Source organism: Nerophis ophidion, linkage group LG05 (genome assembly GCF_033978795.1).
Source record: "Nerophis ophidion isolate RoL-2023_Sa linkage group LG05, RoL_Noph_v1.0, whole genome shotgun sequence".
In the NCBI taxonomy this organism is placed as follows: domain Eukaryota; kingdom Metazoa; phylum Chordata; class Actinopteri; order Syngnathiformes; family Syngnathidae; genus Nerophis; species Nerophis ophidion.
Genome location: NC_084615.1, coordinates 71,009,714 through 71,034,220, shown reverse-complemented (window position 1 = coordinate 71,034,220; position 24,507 = coordinate 71,009,714). Strand labels below are relative to the sequence as shown.

Below are 24,507 nucleotides of genomic sequence, written 5' to 3'. Positions count from 1 at the left end.
TACACCCTGGACAAGTCGCCACCTCATCGCAGGGCCAACACAGATAGACAGACAACATTCACACTCACATTCACACACTAGGGCCAATTTAGTGTTGCCAATCAACCTATCAATAATAATACTACTTTTACTTATTTTTAACAAAGACCCTCTATGCTCCCCATGAGCCCTAAGGATTAAAAAAAAAAAATCCATATATTTTGTTGTGGTTTGAACATGAAATATATCAAAATGGCCCCCAAATACTTAACATTTTCCGTGTGCGGCCCTCTGTGGAAAAAGTTTGGACACCCCTGCCATATATGGACAGGCACCGCTCCCTCCACGCCCAAAACAAGTCGTCATTTGCGGGCCGGGCTGTGATTTCTGTGGTCTCTCCGTTCCGCCTGGAAGTTCAGGAAGTTGGTCACCGCCCTATCCCTCCTCCGCTTCTGCTATTGTGGGGAAATAGCCGTCGTCACCGAAACAAAGTTTACCGAAACTGTCTAGAGCGAGGCTCTTTGAACTAAATCCTTCCTTTTATCTCTTTGAGGGCAGACATCCGGTCAAGTTAGCGCTAGAGGCAACAATAGCATTTCCGTGAAGGCAACTTGGACAAACATACCATTCTCTTTCCTCCATCTTGGAACTTTTCGAACAAATTGTTATTGGTAAGTTCCACTTTGTTTCTCCATTGAGATTTGTTTGTTGGTATGACGTGTAAATTGTGACGATACTGTTAGAGAGCGTGTTGTAACCATGTAAGCGTCGCTTTTGTGTTTAATTCGGAATACTTTACCGGCTCGTCTGTTAGCATTAGCTGTAGCAAGGTGTCGTCTTTCGCAAAGTAGGTCAGCAGGTAAACTACGTAGACTGGGATTATACAGTAGCATGTTTTTTGTTTTGTTTATCTTTTAGCGTATTCGAGTTAAATTATCCACATTAAAGGAAATCCAAGTGAACTCACTTTTGATGTTCGAAAGTCGCACAGGTGTAACTTTAGCTATTTGTCCCCAAATGTTAGCTTTTTAGTACAAACCCCGTTTCCATATGAGTTGGAAAATTGTGTTAGACGTAAATATAAACGGAATACAATGATTTGCAAAACATTTTCAACCCATATTCAGTCGAATATGCTACAAAGACAACATATTTGATGCTCAAACTGATAAACATTTTTTTTTTGCTAATAATTATTAACTTTAAAATTTGATGCCAGCAACACGTGACAAAAAAGTTGGGAAAAGTGGCAGTAAATACTGATATAGTTGAGGACTGTTCATCAAACACTTATATGGAACATCCCACAGGTGTGCAGGCTGATTGGGAACAGTTGGGTGCCATGATTGGGTTTAAAAGCAGCTTCCATGAAATGCTAAGTACTTCACAAACTAGGATGGGGTGAAGGTCACCACTTTGTAAGCAAATTGTCAGTTTTAGAACAACATTTCAACGAACTATTGCAAGGAATTTAGGGATTTTACCATCTACGGTACGTAAAATCATCAAAAAGTTCAGAGAATCTGGAGAAACCACTGCACGTAAGCGTTATTACTAGGGCTGGGCAACGATTAAAATTTTTAATCGAAGTTAATCGCACTATTTCTCCGATTAATCGTGATTAACTGCATTGTATACGCAAAGCCCAATAATGATAAATGATAAATGGGTTGTACTTGTATAGCGCTTTTCTACCTTCAAGGTTCTCAAAGCGCTTTGACATTACTTCCACATTTACCCATTCACACACACATTCACACACTGACGGAGGGAGCTGCCATGCAAGGCGCCAACCAGCACCCATCAGGAGCAAGGGTGAAGTGTCTTGCTCAGGACACAACGGACGTGACGAGGTTGGTACTAGGTGGGATTTGAACCAGGGACCCTCGGGTTGCGCACGGCCACTCTGCCACTGCGCCACGCCGTCCCTAATAATGAATTCAAAAGTAGTGTGTAGTGCACCTTTATTGGAATATTCTCCCACATGAACAAAAAAACGCCAAAACATTTCAAACACAATTTAAATCAGTCCTTGCTAAACAGTAGCAGTTAAATAGCATATTTTATGAAAATCAACTCAAAAAATGTAAATACAAACATTTAAGCTTATTGCCACTGCCAGGGTATTTAAGTTATCCTGTTTGTTATGGAAAATAAATATAATCTACATACAAATCTCTGAGCCACAATCATAACATCTGAACAGGCAATTTCTGAGGTAACAGCAGAAACATTTTTTTTATCAGGGATCTTATGTTTAAAAAACCTATATTATTGGTAGTGGGCTGTTTTAGGGAATTTTTGATCAAATTATCCGTAGTAGCAATATTAATAATGTTGTGTTTATTCTGCGTAGTGCACTTAAAATAATTATGACCATATCTAGGAATTGATATGATGGGAATTTTCCGATTGTTTGCTTGGTGCTTTGATAAACTGAACGCATATGCATGGTACTATATTGTGATATGAGCCAGGGAAAAAAAGAACTACCCTACCCAGCATGCAACAGGAGTGACGAGCATGCGCGGTATCCCGGTATAGGTTGTGTCGCCATGACAGCATCTTGTATGTTGTTATATGCACGCTCTGAAAGTAAACATTAAGAACTCATCCAACACTCCTCGTCTGCATTATTCATAAATAGACAGACAACACAAATACTCCGCTGCTTCACAGGCCGCTGGATGTAGCCGGCAAAGTATTCCCATGCTAGCTAGCCGGTCTAGCAAGCACGCGTCATTCAGTCCAAAACGGCCCGATCTATCCACATCCAGAATTGTCTGGCGGTCGTAAGTGATCCCGGAGTCACCACGCTGTAAGCCAGCCATGAAATTTGCAGAATTGTCCGGCATTTTTGCCAAATGTTCCATCTTTACCAAGAGCCCCTCGACGCCGAAGCCCGTCGGGGCGACACCATCTTGTTAAGAAAAGGCGTTAACAAAATAAAAGCATGTAAACAACATACGCAAATGTGCGATAAAATAATTGTCGGCTTTAATAGATTGATGAGTTAACTCGTAATTAACGCGTTAATTTGCCCACCCCTAGTTATTACGGACTTTTTATCCCTCAGGCGGTACTGCATCAGTGTGTAAAGGATTTCACCACATGGGCTCAGGAACATTTCATAAAACCACTGTCAGTAACTACAGTTGGTCGCTACATCTGTAAGTGCAAGTTAAAACTCTACTATGCAAAGTCAAACCCATTGATCAACGATATCCTGAAACGCCGCCGGCTTGGCTGGGCCCGAGCTCACCTAAGATGGACTGATATAAAGTGGAAAGGTGTTCTGTGGTCAGACGAGTCCACATTTCAAATTATATTTGGAAACGGAGGATGTGGTGTCCTCCAGAACAAAGAGGAAAATAACCATTCGGATTGTTATAGCGCAAAGTTGAAAAGCCAGCATCTGTGATGGTATGGGGGTGTATTAGTGCCCAAGGCATGGGGAACTTACACAACTGTGAAGGCACCATTAATGCTGAATGGTCCACACAGGTTTTGGAGCAACATATGTTGTCATCCAAGGAACGTGATCATGGATGCCCCTGCTTATTTCAGCAAGACAAGTGTTACAACAGCGTGGCTTCGTTAAAAAAAGAGTGCGGGTACTTTCCTGGCCCGTCTGCAGTCCAGACCTGTCTCCCATCTAAAATGTGTGGCGCATTATGAAGCGCAAAATAGGACAGCGGAGACCCCGGACTGTTGAACGACTGAAGCTCTACATAAAATAAGAATGGGAAAGTATTCCCCTTTTAAAGCTTCAACAATTAGTTTCCTCAATTCCCAAACGTTTGAGTGTCGTTAAAAGAAAAGGTGATGTAGCTCATTAGTGAACATGTCCTTTCCCAACTACTTTGGCACGTGTTGCAGCCATGAAATTCTAAGTTAATTATTTGCAAAAAAAAAATAAAGTTTATGAGTTTGAACATCAAATATCTTGTCTTTGTAGTCCATTCAATTGAATATGGGTTGAAAAGGATTTGCAAATCATTGTATTATGTTTATATTTACATCTAACACAATTTCCCAACTCATATGGAAACGGGGTTTGTAGTTTGGGCCACCCTGTTGCTCACTAAAGAACGTTTTCCTTTTAAACAGTTTGTGTCGAGAAGTATCGTCTGTTCTGCATTGGCTTAGAATGCAATGAACAGAAACAGGAAGTGTGGGGACATTCCAAGGCTAATGTTGCGATATACTCCTTAAAGTTTTATTTCCGGCCCTACATTTCATACCGCTTGTCCCATTCAGGGATTGCGGGGGTGCATTCGGTCTGAAGGTGGCGTACACCCTGGACAAGTCGCCACCTCATTGCAGCTGATCACAGATAGACAGACAACAGTCACTCACATTCACTCACTAGGGCAGTGGTTCTCAAATGGGGGTACGCGTACCCTTGGGGTTACTTGAAAGTATGCCAAGGGGTATGTGGGATTTTTTAAAAATATTCCAAAAATAGCAACAATTCAAAAATCCTTTAGAAATACATTTATTGAATAATACTTCAACAAAATATGAATGTGATCAACTGTGAAAAGAAATGCAACACTGCAATATTCAGTGTTGACAGCTAGATTTTTTGTGGACATGTTCCATAAATATTGATGTTAAAGATTTATTTTTTTGTGAAGAAATGTTTAGAAATAAGTTTGTGAATCCAGATGGATCTCTATTACAATCCCCAAAGAGGGCACTTTAAGTTGATGATTACTTCTATGTGTAGAAATCTTTATTTATAATTGAATCACTTGTTTATTTTTCAATAAGTTTTTAGTTATTTGTATATATTTTTTTCCAAATAGTTCAAGAAAGACCACTACAAATGAGCAATATTTTGCACTGTTATACAATTTAATAAACCAGAAACTGATGACATAGTGGGGTATTTTACTTCTTTATCTCTTTCTTTCAACCAAAAATATTTTGCTGTGATTAGGGGGTACTTGAATTAAAAACATGTTCACAGGGGTACAGTGGGGCAAAAAATATTTAGTCAGCCACCGATTGTGCAAGTTCTCCCACTTAAAATGATGACAGAGGTCTGTAATTATCATCATAGGTACACTTCAACTGTGAGAGACAGAATGTGAAAATAAATCCAGGAATTCACATTGTAGGAATTTTAAAGAATTTATTTTTAAATTATGGTGGAAAATAAGTACTTTGTCACTTCAAACAAGGAAGATCTCTGGCTCTCACAGTAACTTCTTCTTTAATAAGGTCTTCTGTCCTCCACTCGTTACCTGTATTAGTGGAACCTGTTTGAACTCGTTATCTGTATAAAATACACCTGTCCACAGCCTCAAACAGTCAGACTCCAAACTCCACAATGGCCAAGACCAAAGAGCTATCAAAAGACACCAGGAAAATAATTGTAGACCTGCACCAGACTGGGAACAGTGAATCTACAATTGGCAAGCAGCTTGGTGTGAAAAAATCAACTGTGGGAGCAATTATCAGAAAACGGAAGACATACAAGACCACTGATAATCTCCCTCGATCTGGGGCCCCACGCAAGATCTCATCCCATGGGGTCAAAATGATCGGTGAGAAAAAATCCCAGAACCACACGGGGGGACCTGATGAATGACTTGCAGAGAGCAGCAGAGGATTGGGAGAATGTCAAGTGGTCAGATGAAACCAAAATAGAACTTTTTGGTATAAACTCAACTCGTCGTGTTTGGAGGAAGAAGAATACTCAGTTGCATCCCAAGAACACCATACCTACTGTGAAGCATGGGGGTGGAAACATCATGCTTTGGGGCTGTTTTTCTGCTAAGGGGACAGGACGACTGATTCGTGTTAAGGAAAGAATGAATGAGGCCATGTATCGTGAGATTTTGAGCCAAAATCATCTGGCTCAAGAGCCATAGGTTCCCTACCCCTGCACTAGGGCCAATTTAGTGTTGCCAATCAACCTATCCCCAGGTGCATGTTTTTGGCGGTGGGAGAAAGCCGGAGTACCCGGATGGAACCCACGCAGACACTGGGAGAACATGCAAACTCCACACAGAGATCCCGATCGCAGGATCGAACCCAGGACCTTCGTATTGTGAGGCAGACACACTAACCCCTCTCCCACTGTTTTATTTCACCCGACGTTAAACCGACAACCGCATCAGTACCGATTGCCCCGAACACTGAAGATGTGTAAATGGCTTACACATCTAGTGTATATATATATATATATATATATATATATATATATATATATATATATATATATATATATATATATATATATATATATAATCTTTTTTTTTTTGTCGGCCTGCAATGACGTGGACTGACAGGGAATCTAACCTCTTAGCAAACTCATAACTTTCCAGTAAGAGAATGTAAACATGGTCACATAGTTATTTATTTAACCATAACTTTACTTAGAGATATCCAATAATGGCTTTTTTGACGATATTCCGATATTGTTCAACTCTTAATTACCGATTCTGATATCAACCAATACTGATGAATACAGTTGTGGAATTAACATGTTATTATGCCTAATTTTGTTGCGATGCCCCGCTGGATGCATTACACAATGTATCAAGGTTTTCCAAAATAAATCAACTCAAGTTATAGAAAAAAAAATGCCATCGTGGCACTGCCATATTTGTTATTGAAGTCACAAAGTGCATTATTTTTTTAAACATGCCTTAAAACGGCAGCTTGGAATATGGGACATGCTCTCCTTGCGAGAGCATGAGGAGGTTGAGGTGGGGGGGTGTAGCGTCTTGAAAGAGTTAGTTCTGCCAGGGGTTTTAAATATTTGTTCTGTTGTGTCACGGTGCGGATGTTCTCCCAAAATGTGTTTGTCATTCTTGTTTGGTGTGGGTTCACAGTGTGGCGCATATTTGTAACAGTGTTAAACTTGTTTATACGGCCACCCTCATTGTGACATATATGGCTGTTTACCAAGTATGACTTGTATTCACTTGTGTGTGTAAAAAGCCGTAGATATTATGTGCCATTTTACTTTTTGAAACCGATACCAATAATTTACGATTACATTTTAAAGCATTTATCGGCCGATAATATCGGGCTGCCATCCATCCATCTTCTTCCGCTTATCAGAGGTCGGGTCGCGGGGGCAGCAGCCTAAGCAGGGAAGCCTAGACTTCCCTCTCCCCAGCCACTTCGTCCAACTCTTCCCGGGGGATCCCGAGGCATTCCCAGGCCAGCCAGGAGATATAGTCTTCCCAACCTGTCCTGGGTCTTCCCCGTGGCCTCCTACTGGTCGGACGTGCCTGAAACTCCTCCCAAGAGAGGTGTTCGGGTGGCATCCTGACCAGATGCCCGAACCACCCATCCGGCTCTTCTCGATGTGGAGGAGCAGCGGCTTGACTTTGAACTCCTTCCGGATGACTGAGCTTCTCACCCTATTTCCAACGGGAGAGCCCCGCCACCCGTTTTAGATTAAGATGAGTCACAATGATTAGTACGAAGATTCCCTTAAAGCAGGGGTGTCAATCATTGTAACTGAGGGTCACATCCCAGTGAGGGTTGCCTTCAGTGGGCCGCTTTTAACAGTGATCACCTGATAATATACTGTACAATTTCCTATGCGTTTGAATATTAAATTGTTTCACATAAAGATTAATGGGTAACTCTCTTTGAAATCATAAGGGCACAGGTGTCAAACTCATGCAAAGCGAACTTTTCTTACCTATTGGTACTTCCATCCATCCATCCATTTTCTACCGCTTATTCCCTTTTGGGGTCGCGGGGGGCGCTGGCGCCTATCTCAGCTACAATCGTCGTTGTGTATTTAGGATTTGCACAAGTCCTGAAAATTTGAAATCAAACCGTGGAGGCATTGAGTAATTTATAAAAGAATCTTGCCTTACTTCCACCAAACAACCTTTTTGGAATGTGCACAATTGGTAATGTTAGGGCTGGGCGATTGGACGAAACAGCATATCTCTATATATTTACTTAAACTCTATATTCTACATGTATCTCGATTATTTTTTTCGGTAAAAGTGTATATATATACAAAGAACAATTTTTTTTGCGATATTCAGTGAAATTTAAGTGAATGACAACTTTACTGTAAACAGTCAGTGGCTTTTTTTACTAAACCAGTTAGTCAAGAGGAGTATTAACAGCACAAAATAAACTGTTTAAGTAGTACAGAATTACATAACATAAATAAAATAGAAAGATATTCTTTCGACATAAAATAAATAACATAGCTGTGCAAATAAAACAAAATGTACCAAAATCAGATAAAAAAAAAAACAAACATTTGCAGGCAGGCACTTTGTGAATTCTCTTCCGGGTTAATGGCCCGTCCTATCTTGCCTCTGATTAGCCTGTCCCCAACCAATCATGACTCATCATAGTAAACAACCAACCGATCATGGATGTTCTTATAGGAAGGGGAGTGGTATGGACGGGGTGCGGGAAAAAACAAGGAACACAACAAATAAGATGCGTTTGGTAATTTTAACATAAAATAGATTATATCGATATTTTCTTGATTTTTATCTTGTTTAAAAATATATTGATGTGTCTTACAAACTCGATTTTTCTCCCAGCCCGAGGTGATTTCACAAATTGGGAAAATTGTCAGTGGATTCTCCATATATGGTATATATATATATTGTATTCATCCTCTGCATTCATCCTCCTTGTATTCATCCTCTGCAGAACTTATATCTGTCGGTCAACTACCTATTGAAACACTGAAAACCACAACTAAGTGGGCAAGTAGAAGACTCAGTCGAAGTGGAGGCAGGAAATCAGGCTGCCCACAAAACGTCGCATCCGGAAGAGGCGGTCAGAAAGTGGCTTAAACTGTCTGTAAGACATTATTCTATGCAACATATTGACCAAAAGATCCACCATTACATGTTATGTAGACCACATGGAAGTGTTTTAATTGTAGAAACAAAATCATGATGGCCCCTTTAATGAAGCTTCGAAAATAATAAATAAATAGGTTGTACTTGTATAGCGCTTTTCTACCTTCAAGGTACTCAAAGCGCTTTGACACTACTTCCACATTTACCCATTCACACACACATTCACACACTGATGGAGGGAGCTGCCATGCAAGGAGCCAACCCGCACCCATCAGGAGCAAGGGTGAAGTGTCTTGCTCAGGACACAACGGACGTGACGAGGTTGGTACTAAGTGGGAATTGAACCAGGGACGCTCGGGTTGCACACGGCCACTCTCCCCACTGCGCCACGCCGTCCCGTTTGTCAAAGCAATTTTTCTTTCTTAAAAATGTATTTGATATTCAATTTTGACAGAAAAAATGCATGTGCTGCAAATAATTGGATGTCTTTTGGCTTTATTTGATCAAGCAAAAAACATATAAACATATTTCAATATTTCTTTTCTAAAATAAAAATACTGCCTGTCACACTGACTTATGATTTTAAAGCAAGTTATACATCAATGTAATTGTTAAAAAATACTGCAATCAAATGTCTAGGCAATTTTGTATTAAAAACATGATACAACATTATTCATACATATTCACTGCAATATCTGGGAACCCATAATTGCGTTGTGGCCCTCAATGAAAACAAATTTGACACCCGTGTCATAGGCCCCGTTTACACTGCACTCCGAATCTGACTTTGCTGCGCTCATCTGACACAGATTAGATTTTTTTTTTTGCCTTTCTAAAGGTTCCAAAGTGCTTTAAATCTGATCTTTTCGCTTCATAATCACATCAGGAGGTAGTCCAATTCTGATTGAAATCTGTTGTTTTCAAAGGGAACTTCAGTCGAAACGGCCCGTATGTGACTTTTTTTTGTCAGTTTTAGACGAGGGAAAAGACGAGGAAGACCAGCGGAAGTGGATATTTTATCACAAAGTCAATAGTGCGCAAATAATAGTACGAATATATATTTTGATTCCGAAGAAATGCCAATTGTTGAATGACCGGATTTGATGCTCTGGCGTATTAGTCTACATGTTGCGTACATTGCATGAGTTGTTTACATAAGTTAATTTAAAAATGTAGCTAACCTAGAACCACGCTGATGTCTGTGTTGACTGTACTTAATTGTCATAAAAAGATTACAACCCTGCCAAATATATTACACTATATGTATCCCTTCATTCATGGTGTTACTTTAATTGGTTTTAACACAAAAAACCACACATTTTTAAGGTTTGGAAAGTCTTATTTTACTTTGTAGTAGTTGTAACTTCCTTGTTCATTCATGGAATCCAGTCAATTTCCTTTGTTTTCACTTTATCAAACTTTGTATGCAAGCGACGTGGAAGTTACATTAAGGTCACATTGGGCCTGGTGTTCGATAAAGATCACATTTTTCTTGCAATATAAACAGTCAGCTGGAAAATAATCAAATTTAGAAAAAAATCAGATTTGGGCCACTGTGGCCTGCAGTGTAAACATTTTTATATTTTTTTTATTTTGCAGCCTAACATAAAAATCGGCTCGTTCTAGGTGGCTAACAATGCAGCTAATGGGAGCAATCAATTCTACCCCTAAATCGCTTTAAAAATGCATTCAAAACCCGTCCATACTGGACCCCAGGAAGAATAGTCTCCGCTGCGGTGTAGACTAATGGGGATCCTTATTAAACTAAACTAAACTTCATTTACGTTTCATAACCTTTATAATTATAAAGTACTATCTATCTAATTACCCAACTGTAGCGACATTGTTATTGTAAGAGCGAACATTGACAAACTTTTTTATTTAATGTTTATATATCGTAGTAGCACATCGGTGTGCTACGGTGTTAGCCTTAAAAGCTAACTATGGCAAAACATAAGCAAGCTTTTACATCAGCACGAAACAGGAGAGTTTGTAATGCACAACACTGCAATCAGACATCAATCTGTGCGGAATGTAAAACATAGACAATCATATTGTTTGTACACTGCAGAACTAGCCAGACAGCGTATGTACTGTAGTTGTAATGACACGCATGCTGTTACCAAATTTGCCATGATTAGAACACACAAGTGTTTGAATCCGGAAGTAGGAACACACCTTTGTTGCTAGAAGTCAGACGTGCATTGCTGTGGAAACAGAAATCAATGTGCGGAAAGCGGAATAAATAAATCCCGGAAATGAATTAAATTCTCAAAATACGGTAAATATTGAACACTGTTACTACATTATATATAGACTTCCATCCATTTTCTACCGCTTATTCCCTTTTTGGGGCCGCGGGGGGCGCTGGCGCCTATCTCAGCTACAATCGGGTGGAAGGCGGGGTACACCCTGGACAAGTCGCCACCTCATCGCAGGGCCAACACAGATAGACAGACAACATTCACACTCACAGACTTGCAGTGTGTATATAAAATATTTACTGGAGGGTTTTGAAGTTATTTTAGAGGGCGGTTTAGCTCGGTTGGTAGAGCGGCCGTGCCAGCAACTTGAGGTTTGCAGGTTCGATTCCCGCATCCACCATCCTAGTCACTGCCGTTGCGTCCTTGGGCAAGACACTTTGCCCACCTGCTCCCAGTGCCACCCACACTGGTTTGAATGTAACTTAGATATTGGGTTTCACTATGTAAAGCGCTTTGAGTCACTGGAGAAAAAGCGCTATATAAATATGATTCACTTCACTTTAGGGCTTTGAAGGCTACAACGGTGACTCCTATTAGCTGCATATTTCAAGCATTTTTATCATCTTTAAAAACCATAAAAAAAAGAACTTCATTTTTTTTTAAAAGTGCTGTTCCCCCTTTAACATGACGAGCAGATATTTAAGTATTTATTTTTATATAAAATTCTTTTGACATCCGTGCCCTAAACAATACATTTGTGAATTATTATGAATAAAGTGAATTTTATGTATATAGCACTTTTCTGTAGTGACTCAAAGTGCTTTACATCGTTAAACCCATTATCTAATTTACATTTAAACCAGTCTGGGTGGCAATGGGAGCAGGTGGGTAAAGTATCTTGCTCAAGGACACAACGACAGTGACTAGGATGGCGGAAGCAGGGATCTGGCTGGAACCCTCAAGTTGCTGGCATGCCCCATGAATGAATGTATTAATGGATTAATCTGGCCACACATTTAAATCATATCCTGCCGATAAGTAACACTCTAGCAGAACACTAGACAAGAATTATACAGATGTTATCCAAGGCCAATGGCATTGACATTGTTCCCATGCTATAGGTGACCAACTTTTATGTGGAAGCTACTTTGCCTCAAGGACTTCCGGACTGTTGCCAGTCCGTGTCTGTTGGCAAATCAATGAGTTTGCAAGTCATTGAAATAGGAAAGGACATTTTCTGAGGCATGCATATAAGCTCTTTGCAAGGATGTTACCATTTGATGTTAAAATGTTGTTATTCACTTCAGGAACTCTATATTTTGCAGTTTTGTTTTTCTCCAGATCGAGAGCTTCTTTTAATGGGCCTGTTTACCATGCAGTGATTGGCAGTGATTCCCACAGGACTGCAGTCTACCTCTGGTGTTGGGTTATAGGGTGGGGTGCTAAGTGACATCCTTATCTAATCTACATAATTGGCTATGATTGTGTACCAACCTTACTAAAATTAAGCCATTTCAATTGCACTAATTAAGTTATCCTTCACCACAAAAGGGAAAAGCGGATGGATGGATGGAAGTTATCCTTCAAAAATAAAATGGGGATGAACTTATCCAAATATTGATTTATCACTAATATTACAACAATAATAATTCATAGGCCAAATACTTGAGGGTGCCACAGACGTAGTGGACGCGCTTGGAGTGTACTTCTCTTTTCTGTGCAGGGTTTGTGTGAATGTTTGTATTTCAGTTAATTACCTCTGACGTGGAACATGTATTTACAGAAGATTCTCTTCTTGATATTTCCACTTTGCATGTTTTTGTAGGTCAAATATGTAATGTATTACATTGTAATTGAATTCATGTTTTCGAAATAAACTGACACTTTCCGTCGGTCTTTTTTTGGATAAGTACATTCACACCGCAGGCATGTTCGTCCGCTCTATATAAGCCCACACTTTTTGCTTATGTCATCACAACGGCCGGTTTTGGCAGTTTTGTTTTGATTATCAAAGTCTTTCAGTGGAAGGCCAAAAATGCAACTTAGGGGCATTTTTCAGTTGAACATTCTTTGTTGCCGAAAATTTGGTGCACACTTATTTAGGAAATAAGCGGTAGAAAATGGATGGATGGATACTTTATTCCGTCGCTTCTTTTTGTGGTGATGGGCGGGATTTGCAGGACAGTTGTAATGTTACTTTTCATAAGTCCCAACCCAATATGGCTGGAATGTTGGGAGGCCAAAAGTCTTTGAACCAGGTCACCAACAAAAGAGTACATGTTTGTGTTGCAGTTTTGCATTCTGTGATGTGACTTTTTTTATTTTTTTTATTTCTAGAATTCTAGAAATGACAAACATCAACACGGCTAACATTAACTTCAAATGGGACCCAAAGAGTCTGGAGATCAGGACTCTAGCAGTGGAAAGGCTGCTGGAGCCCTTGGTCACACAGGTAATATTGTTTGTCTTTTTTATTGTTTGGTTGATGGAAAATCTAGGTGCCTGTATTGGTATCATATGTTATACAATTTGAACTTCTGAGGTCCAACACCCTTCAGTCTGGGACATTGATAGTATTTCACAATTGTCCCAATGGAATTGACATAAATACATGTAGTCTGTCGGGGTGTCTTAGAATAGTTAACTATTTGAATATTCGTTGTTTAAAAGTTTCAAGGATTTGAAATAAAAAGAAAGTTCTAATTAATGATGAGTTAAGGACTTATGATATTGTAACCAGCTTAATCACTGGAAACCACCTTTTTAACCCTTTTTTTTTTGCCTGCCATAGGTCACCACTCTGGTGAACTCAAGTAACAAAGGCCCATCCAACAAGAAGAAGGGACGTTCCAAGAAGGCTCACGTCCTGGCAGCGTCTGTGGAGACTGCGACTCGGAACTTTTTGGAAAAAGGAGAAAAGATTGCAAAGGAGAGTCAGTTCCTCAAGGATGAGCTGACTGCTGCAGTGGAAGATGTCCGCAAGCAAGGTATTTTGGAAGTACTCAATGCCACAGAGTGTGATTTCTTGTCTCTGCATGCTCAACAAGATAAGAGTGTGTCAAATAAATCTTAAACATGGTTTGCAGAACAACACTATCCTCCAAAGGTTATATCTGCAGTATTCTCTTATAAATGCAAATGCACTATAAAACACAGACACCATAATAAAGACTTAGCACAGTTCTAATATTCATCTTTGAGTACCTGATCGTAACACTCTTTGCCACATTTCACACTATGCCGTTGACCTACACTGAGACATTCAGAGGGCGATTTTTCCTGTGGTGAATATTGATTGTGAAAATGTGTGCAGATATGTCGCAATCCAGTTGCCATGTAAGTCATAACTTTGAGCTTGGTATCATGTAGATCGGAGCAGTTTTATTGATCTTCCATCCATCCATTTTCTACCGCTTATTCCCTTTTGGGGTCGCGGGGGGCGCTGGCGCCTATCTCGCGAAATATATTGATATTTTGTTTCCCAAGTATGTATCCATTTTTTGGGCCGATTTTCTCAATAGATTCCCATTCAAATCCATCAAAGATAACTTTTTTCACAAACTTTTGTAGATTCTCCTGTGATTTTGTTGATGCTGCAGCTTGTGCTGTGCTCACTGTTCAGCCATGCCCTCTGTGAAGCACTCAGTACGTGTCCATGCACTATATCAGTCCAATTACCCAAATAGTTTGGCTCTAAATAATCTTCCTACAACCCATTGAAACACCCTAATCCGATTGTTTGGTTTTTGAAAAGTCGGACTAACACACTTGGATTATGCGATTGAAAACAAGGTCTCTCAAGGGGGTGTGTATCCCTAAACGCTCGGGATACAATCCGGAAGCAGATACCATTCAATAAAAACATAGCAGCAATTGTACTGAAGAGGATACTGTTTTTTTGCTTCACTAATTAATAGAACAGAACATTTTGAAGTAGATCGATGGTAGAAAAAAAATGTTTTTTTAAGAAAATGGTTAAAAAATGTAGGCTTAATTCGAACTCCTGAATGAAATACGAATGAGAAAAAAGATAATGAAGTAGGCATATTAAAGGCGAATAATAAAGCTTACAAAAACCTCTTCACGCTGCATTTGTGCTTTCTAAACTGATTAACTAGTCCAGAACAATATCAACCTTCATCTGGAACGGTATTAGTTGGGGCATGAACAGTCATTTCCTTCGGATTTAAATCTGCTTCCATCAATCCACAGCGCCTTTTGAATGAATCCCGATACATTCAAAAGTTTGGTTTCCATAATTCTACACCTGAAAAAAATCTCTCGAAGGTTCTCGATTCAAAACCATTACTTTAATATTAGGAGCCAGTTCTATGATTTCACATTCCACCATAAAATAGATAAACAGCTGTGATAAATTTCAATTTTATCTAAAATGAAACTGGTTCTATCCAAACATTTAATAAAGTCTAGAACAAAGAAGTATCCCAAACTTGGTTTCAAAGTGAATCTGTACAGCAGATACGGGCATCTGCATCAACAATATGATTTGCCTGAGTGGCTGGAGAGGACAGATTTAAAACTAAATAAGTAAAACATCAATTTTTGTTTCATTTTTTAATCGATTAAGAATCGCGATGTATTTGAAAATGTTAACACCCCGAGTACTTATATAACCAGGTTTTATTTAAAAAATGAACAACAATAAATAAAAAATGAGAAATATGTTATTTGATTATATTGTTCTGGCTACGTGAGAGCCCTAATATTTTTATTTCAGTGTTTTATTATGTTCATCTTCTTTCGTTTTTAATTTGTCAAAGTTTTAATGTTTTTTTAATAAAGAAAACAACGGGCGTTGTGTGTCACATCCAGTATATGTGACATCACACAAATTCACGTCCTGTTGTCATATTCCTTCAAGTATAGATCGATCCCACTGCTCTATTTAATAGAGCATAGCCTGTAGGTTTAATGTGCTCCATTGAATATTTTAGTTGTTTAGACAGTAATGTGTTAATACAGATTTAGATTGGAGAATGTTGTTTTCTACTGTGGAAAGGGGTTAATGTCTCTTGTAGTCATGCCAGCATTTGACCTAGCTAGCGCTAGTTTGCTTTTCCAGTAAGTGAGCAGTGTCACTAGTCCGCGAGTTTATCTAAGTTTTAGCAATCACGATATTACGATAATTTTAATCTAGAAAGATAATTGTAACCGTGGTGAGTTTTACGACATGTTTTAATTATATTGTGTGTCCAGATAGATACTTTTCTTCCTGTTGCGCTGACTTGCGCATGTTCGTTGCTGTTGAGGAAAACACAAACCTACTGTTATCAAAATTGTATTTGTAAGGTACAAATTTTATTGCAGTTGCGACAATGTCAACAAATCGTTGCACTCCTAATCGCCATGTCACAAATTGATGATTGGACTAAATGCTGGAATATGATCTCGCATCATCTCGCTTGTGTCCCCATCTCGTTGGATTTATAGTTCTTCCAAGGTGGGTGGTACCACACTTGTAATTCTTTTTCAAAGTACAAAGTGGCAGTGTCTCCAAAAGAGCAACCACAGCTGTCGTTGACTAAATACTGTATTTCCTTCTTGAAGAGTGACATTTCTCTACACTGAAACTAATCATTCAGCATTATCGGTTTACTTTTAATAGACATTTTACTTATAAACCAGTGGAAAATACCTTTGTGAAGATGGACTATGCAACGCCTGAATGTGTCACGGCAGAGTTATTCAGGGCAAAGCTGTTGTATCTTTCAGGAAATGGGACAAGAAAGAGCGATCATGTAATTGTAAATAAACAAAACTGTTACATAACTATTTTAAGTTAACAATATGCTGTTGTTAATAAGATTGACAATAAATGTTTTTAAATAGTGTTGTACTTTGACTTCTTCAGGACGCAACAATAACACAATAAGATGAAAAACTACATATTTAGTAATTATTTTTTAGAGCGCACCAAGATACACAAAATCAGTTTTCATGCAAATGTTTAATCACTGTTGTTTTATTTCTTACTTTAATTTGTGCATTTAAAGCGCAAAATTTGTGCTTGTGTGTCTGGGGACCCTCTTTTGCAAAAACAAACCAATCACAGCTCTGCATTTTGCATCGCGTAGGATTTTTTTGGAGGTGCATGTAAGCCTTGCAGGAAACTACGCAGGGGAAGGGGGATAAGACTGCGTTGTCTATGCAAGTTACGTGATGTGAGAGTATACATTATACTATGCTTTACATTTATAACCTGAAAAAGTTTGTGTGAACAACCCCTAAGAAAAATAGATACCCCACTTGGCGCAACTGGTCAGTTTCTTTTTGAGTTCCATGCTTCACACACATTTGAAGATGGGAATCCCCCATTCTGCAAAAGCCAATTTAGAAAGTTGCATTATTCACTTCCAACTTAAATTTATCCTCTGTTCTCTGGTTATCTACTAGCTGTTGTTGATAAATTGTGCACAGCTGCTGTCACCATTTGAGGTAACAGCTGTGCTGGTGTGTCTCTTTTCTCTCGTAAGATGCCAAGCAAGTTAGATGCCCTCAGTTCGAGCTCTGCGCCGCATACTCTGACATGTGGTTAGATAGCTTCTGCGACACTGTGTTGTTACTGTAGTTGCAGTAGGGCTGTCACAGGGCTGGAATGCGAGCACTGTGCTGGTGCCTCGTGCTGGCTGTCAGCTATGCTATGCTGCTCAGTGGAGCGTGCCTGGACTGATAATGTGACCATCGAGAAAGCTAACATCCCCTCCATCCCCTGGATTCATGTAACCTTTTCCACCCACCTGCGACTTGCAGCTGTTTAAATTTAAGGAGACATTTATGGCATTATCAGTGATGCCTCTGCACATGTATCAAGGATTTTTCAATTTAATATATATTTTTTCTTTTTTCTGACTTTACGTCTTAAAAATGACTTACTTTCCCCCTCGTTGTCTGAATATTTATCATATTTGATTAAAGGTTAATCATGATTGCTGGTACTTTGCTAACACATTAAACCTCTTTCCTCTCCACATTTTTTTCCCACTAATGTCCTTGTTGTTGTCTTGCCCTTCTCTCCCTGTCTGTCTTTCCTGTCCTGCTGTTATGCAGGTTTACTGTGTGATGTAAATTTTAATCAGTTCATCATGCACTTTGGTTGGCCGCTGGTGAGCATTATTAAGGTAGAACTTTATTAAAGGAGAACTGATAGCCATCTATTTCTTGAAAATGGCCTTATTGATTTGGTTCACATGGGGTGATGATAGTCTGAAGGGGCAGCGTGTGTTTGAGCTCTGTGTTGCTCATATGCAGAACCTGCTTACACTCTGTGGGAGTAAGATGGTCCTCACTATCAATAGAAGCTCTACTCACTCAGTAGCCAATTGCCTTATATTTTTCCTGATTTAATCATCTAATGTGCTTGTAGATTTTCTTTTCCAAGCAGAATTTATATTAGAGTGCAGTAATTTATGTAATGGTCAACCAACAGATAGTATTTCTTGCTTTAACGGATCATTTAATTGTATTACAATAAACAAAGTGGGATGTTGAAATAATATTTAATTGATAGACGGTATGTGCACATTTTGTACCAGCGAGTTGATCTGATGTTTTTTTTCAATTCTTGAAAGAGAAATATGTTTGCCACTCTAAGACAACTCTTCTTAACCTTTGCCATTTTTGTCTTTTATGGCATTTTGGCATCAATATTTACCTGCTTTGGGCAATGGGAATATATTATGACTACTTGAAAGCAGTAGTACCTAATAAAATTAGTCACTAGAGGTATTATTAGTCTATGAACCTATTGACAGATGTGCTGATGTTCATAATGTGAGCCGGACAAAGTCAATATGCGCCCAGTCAACCGTATAGGCCAATGTAGGACACATCGTGGTGCTGGACAAACAAGATTGCAGTCCTTTTGTTGAGGCTTTGCTCTGCTTAGTATACTTGGAACTGTATATGTATGATATGAAAAGAGAACACTTAAACTCTCAAAGGATATTGCATTTTGTCCTTTTGTTATTGTAAAATATATTGTGTGGTATATTATTGTTGCCTGCAAAACTCCAATCTACTTGTGGCAGTGTTAGGTTTCGAGGGAGGGGAGGCATGTGACCCAAGGATGCAGTGTTTCCTACAGATCGGCAATTAATTTGTGGTGGGGGGCTGTGTCAAAATGATATCGTATAAAGGGTTTCCCCCCATTTTGCAAATATAGATGTGGCGTTGGGGGCGCAGCTTGGGGTGTGGTTAATGTGACTTCATCATATAATTTGCCTAAATGTTAATGCATACATACATTTTTTGAATGTTAAAAATAAATTACATGCGTTTGAAACAAGTCTGTGTTTTTAGTAATTAGTATTAACAAGGGGTGTAACGGTACGTGTATTTGTATTGAACCGTTTCGGTACGGGGGTTCGGTTCGGAGGTGTACCGAGCGACACGGACATATTAAGTAGCGCACCGCACGTTGTGTAAACAATGCACACCGAGGCACCATGAATTGATTTACGTGGACCCCGACTTAAACAAGTTGAAAAACTTATTCGGGTGTTACCATTTAGTGGTCAATTGTACGGAATATGTACTGTACTGTTCAATCTACTAATAAAAGTTTCTATCAATCAAAAAAAAAAAACCACACACGGCATGTTAGCAGCGACAAAGCTACGATAGACTGACCATACCTCCTCTTTTCACCAGATATGTCTTCTTTGCGGAGCTGTCCAGGTGGAGTTTCTCAAATGCCTCAAATGTCCGGCATTTTAAGTTAGTGTTGCGTGTATTTTCAATGTACGTTCAGGGTGAAGAAGGGGTTAAAAACAAAACAAAAATTGGTGCCGCCGCAACATTCGTGAGGGAGGGGCAGAGACAGAGAGAGCGAGAGAGTTATGATAAACGCGCATGCGTCGCCAGGCTCTGATTTTTACCCATACATTTATCAGATTTAATTTTTATTATCTATAGCTGGGGTGTCAAAAGTGTGCCCCGGAGGCCATTTGCGGCCCACAGCTAATGTTTTAAAGGCCCACGGCACATTCTAAAAATACTATCAAAATAAACCAAAACATAAACAAAAGTGAAATAAAAAAACTTAAAGGTTAAATGTAATTTAGAAAAAGTTGCAACGTTGACTAATAAAACAAAGCTGTTTTTTTTTTCTTTCAAACTGTCATTGCTCAAAACATAATATTGAATCAAAATCAATGTTATCATGAATTATTGACCTATGCAAGTTTCCCATTACTTCACATCAAATATTCCACTAAGAAAAATATTTTTGGTGGAAGATTTAGCAAATTTGTTAAATAAATAATCAAAAAAGTTATATTTTGTTGTTTTCTTACTGTACCGAAAATGAACCGAACCGTGACCTCTGAACCGAGGTACCTACCCAACCAAAATTTTTGTGTGTGTACCGTTACACCCCTAGTATTAACATATTTTTCCTATATCAGCTCCATTTGTATAATTATTATTGTACAATGAAACAGGCTGTATACCAGTGGCAGCTGTTAATCTTTCAACTAAGGGAATCCATTTTTAGCAACACTTTAAACATTAGTACAGTCTCAATTAACAGATAAAACATATAATCATGCTAGATTTTACAAGGAAAACTTCACATAAAAATGATAAATTTCTCAATCAACAGAAACAACGGAATGAAAGTTGAACAAATGCTTTGGCAATGTTTTATATTTCAAAATTTCTGACTCTCTCATTTTGTTGTCAATCAAAAAGGGATTAAGCCCAGAGAGCTCGTCAATCATCATGTGGAAGCCCAGCGCCTTTCATCACTTTTATTAATACGCTTAGCAATCATGGGTGGGACAAAGTCAAGCATTTATCCAATGATTGTGAAGTTTGGCTGCAGCACTGCGACGTTACCATATCAATGAAAAAAAGTTGCGCCAGTTGTCGCCAATGTAGCTAATTTTAAACAAATTGAACGCATTTAGTCAGTGAAATGCAAACACACAAGAACATATTTGACAATTTTTTTTGTGATATTTTAGTGGTGGCTGACCTTCCCTTGCAGTCTTTACCAATCACTTAGCATGTATGAAGAAAGCGGGTCCGAGCAGTTGGCAAGTCAGATCCGTAACTTCTCAATTAATCTATCAATGTTGACTTATACAGCCCTTAATCACAAATTTCTCCAAGGGCTGCACAAGCCGCAACAACATCCACTGCTCAGATCCCACGTCCGAGCAATAAAAACTCAACCCAATGGGAACGACAAGAAACCTTGGAAGGGACCGCAGATGCGGGTGTCCTGCTAGACACCCGCATCTAGGGGAACAGTGCCAGAGGAAAGTGATACGTTAATAACATCAAGCATTGATGATCCTAATATTACAGCTCCTTGATACGTTTCCCAGGAAGTGGGTCAAGTTAAGTCAGAGGATTTCTTCTGTTATTTCTTCAAAAAGAGATATTATTTTGGAGGGCATTATCCGTCGTACATACATTTGTATATGAGGGAATGGCGCGTCCCAGCTCCAACTGGGTTCTATCGTAAAGCTCCTTTTTATTAAGTAAATTTTTTAAATTTTTTAAAACATTTCATAAAGCCATCAGCCGAGTGGGTGGAGCTACTGGGGGGAGTCACTTTTTAGGTTAGTAATGGTACTGAAAAAATATTTAGGATAGTTTTTATTGAGGTGGATCAGTAGTAATTGCTTTTAGCTAAGGTAAGCGCGTGTTTAAAAAGTTATTAAACTATCACTCATGCTTGATGGAAAACAAAGTTTACTCGCACGCCATTTGCGTTCCAGCTTTCTACATGATAGTTTGAGAGCTCTGGTTTCTTCTGTTACATCATTTATAGGCCTTTTTTTAGTTTTAGCGGTGCTATACGATCAATTGCGTTGTGCAGGACATTGTAAAATTTGTTAGTGAGGTTATTGATGGAGCCCGCATAATTTTGGAATGGTGCCTTTACCAAAGGCAGTAGGCCAGCAAGAGTCGTAGTTGTGATAGCTTTAATGTTGCTACTAAAGCATTATTAGTAGCTTGTCGACAATGAGTCAGAACTTAAAGTTTTATGAGGTAATGATTGGACATTACTTTAGAGTACGTGAGTACTATAACTGTGGAGGTGGTGACACCCCAACTTCTGGACAAAGATTGCCTCTAAGGCTGGTTGGGTCAGGCTGCAGGCCAAGCGGGGCTCTGCGCTTGCTGTGGTTGGAAGAGTCGTCGGCCCCATCGCCTAAGCCGGCAGCCGTCGGAGCCATGGTGTGGCGTGGCTCAACTGGTAGAGTGGCCGTGCCAGCAACTTGGGGGTTCCAGGTTCGACTCCTGCTTCCACCATTCTAGTCGCCACCGTTGTGTCCTTGGACAAGACACTTTACCCATTTGCTCCCTAACCATTTGCTCCCAATGCCACCCTCACTGGTTTAAATGTAGCTTAAAGATGTAGAAAATGTGTTTCACTATGTAAAGCGGTTGGTCAAAGTTTTTCATTGGCCACATTTTCTGTGCATCACTAGTCATTTGTGCATAAATAATTGGCTATATGTCCATTCATACGATATATTGTATTACTTCCTTGTAATACTCTAATTTTTAAGATGTGGCGGCTTCTATATTATAAAGCATTTAGTATAAAGGATTACGTAAAAGTAAAACATTAAGATAAAAAAATATGTATACCGTAAATATATTGTAAATAAATACAACAGTAGTTTTCGTAAGTCTATGTTAATGAAATGCAAAGTAATAATCTACAAAACAATATAATTTAAAAAATAAAGTTTACCAAAATGTTAATAAAAAGTCAGGCTTTTGTTCGCAATGTCCAACAGTCAGAAAGTCGTCCTCTCCGTAAGTGATGAATTCAGGAGGGTTGGGTTATTCCTTTTGAAATATAACAATATATAAATAATAAATGTCAGCCCACAACACGAATACATCAGCTTGAGCGTTAGCTTGTTAGCATTAGCATTCTGTTCACTTGGGTAGAGGCTAATAATTTCACTAACAGTGTCACTGACTACTAATACAAAATGTAATAAAGTAAATAGTTAATATTTGATGTCATTTAGACTTAGACACATTTTAATGATCGACAAGGGAAAGTTTTCCACACGGTAGCTCAGTTACAAAGGATGGAAAGGATAATGCAGGTATAAAGTAGACTAAAATTTACCGTAATAGCAATATAAAATAAAACATATATGTAATATTTACATATTATATACACAGTATATAATATATACTGATATATTATTATGTAATTTATGCAATATATAACATTTACCATGTACAATATTACAGTATATATAACAGCTGGAGCATAAAATACAGAGTAGATCCAGCAGAAAATAAACATAAACAAGAGAGTTGCCCAACATAGAAGCGGTCAGGTAATAGACAGATATCATCTATTGCTGTATGGCGAGTGGTTATACAGCTGGATGGAGTGCAGAATGAAGGAATTCTTGCATCGAACACTGTGGGAACGAAGCTGAAGGATCCTGTTGAAGTATGAGCTCCATTGTCCCTCAATTGCCGGATGAAGTGGGTGGGCAGGATTGCTCATGATGGCGAGCAGTTTGTCCAGGGTCCTCCTGTACCTCACCGACACAAACACCTTTACTTTAGTTTTTTCGTATTTGACTTTCATTCCTCTGATTTACCACCTTCTTTATTTCACATTTATGCAACAAAGTCAGAGTAGTAAGCAGCTGAATTCAATGCTTAAAATCTGGCTTCATACTCCTTTGTAAATACATTTAAAAGAGTCTGTCCACTTCTCAAAGTTTATAAATAAAATAAACAATAAACTGCATATAGACTACAGCTGAGGGGTAAACACCGCAAGATAGTGCCACTGATCAGCGTTCTTCAGCACACAGATGCCCAAAAAAAGTTCCTGCAAGTCGAAAGTTCTTTTTTCTCTCCGTTTTCAAGTTGCGGAACATATTCTAATTTTGCTCGTGTCTTTGAAAAAGCAGTTTTAGGAACGGTCCTAACTATGTAAAACAATCAGCGTTTAACAGCACAGCCCGCTCCCAAAAAGGTTCCGGTAGCCTTCCAAAAGTCTCTTCTACCCGGCAAGAACTCGGGAAAAGTTCCTGAAAAACTAAATCTACCCGGGTAGTTTTTGGTGCAAACACAGGGGAAATTTATTTACTCGGATAAATGGGAAAGTTCCAGCGGTGGTAAAGTGCCTACTGTAAGGTGATCAGAGCCACCAGCAAGAGGAGGAAACTCTGTAAGATCCAACCGGGGATTGAATCAGTACTCCGACGACATGGAGGGAGGGGAACTTGTGGGCCGGCGTCCTCGGGATCTCCTGACCAATGTCCACTGCTCTGGCTGTGGTGGGGTGGAGCTGACCGGTGTTTTCGGCCTAGCCCTGAGCTGCAGCCAGGAACCGCCGCCAGTGGTGAGAGCGCATGTAGCGCAGGCAGTTCCTGCTGCAGTTTGCGGCAATGCAGAGGATGCAGCTGCGGCCTTATCTGGATAGATCGCTGTGTCTGCTAGCTGGGCACTGGTGGCAATGGACTGGGTTTTGCCAAGGGTAATCATAT

General features: G+C 39.2%; 1 protein-coding gene across 1 annotated transcript in view; it reads left to right on the top strand.

Annotated features, from left to right (window-relative positions):
• The first annotated feature begins 351 nt into the window (after positions 1-351).
• ctnna1 (catenin (cadherin-associated protein), alpha 1) overlaps positions 352-24,507 on the top strand; it is a 93,095-nt gene continuing 68,939 nt past the window's right edge. Inside the window, exons 1-3 of the mRNA XM_061901921.1 lie at positions 352-650; positions 13,334-13,448; positions 13,788-13,983. Of these exons, the coding sequence (XP_061757905.1) occupies positions 13,344-13,448; positions 13,788-13,983 (301 nt within the window). The 5' untranslated portion in view covers positions 352-650; positions 13,334-13,343. The remainder of the gene's footprint in view (positions 651-13,333; positions 13,449-13,787; positions 13,984-24,507) is intronic.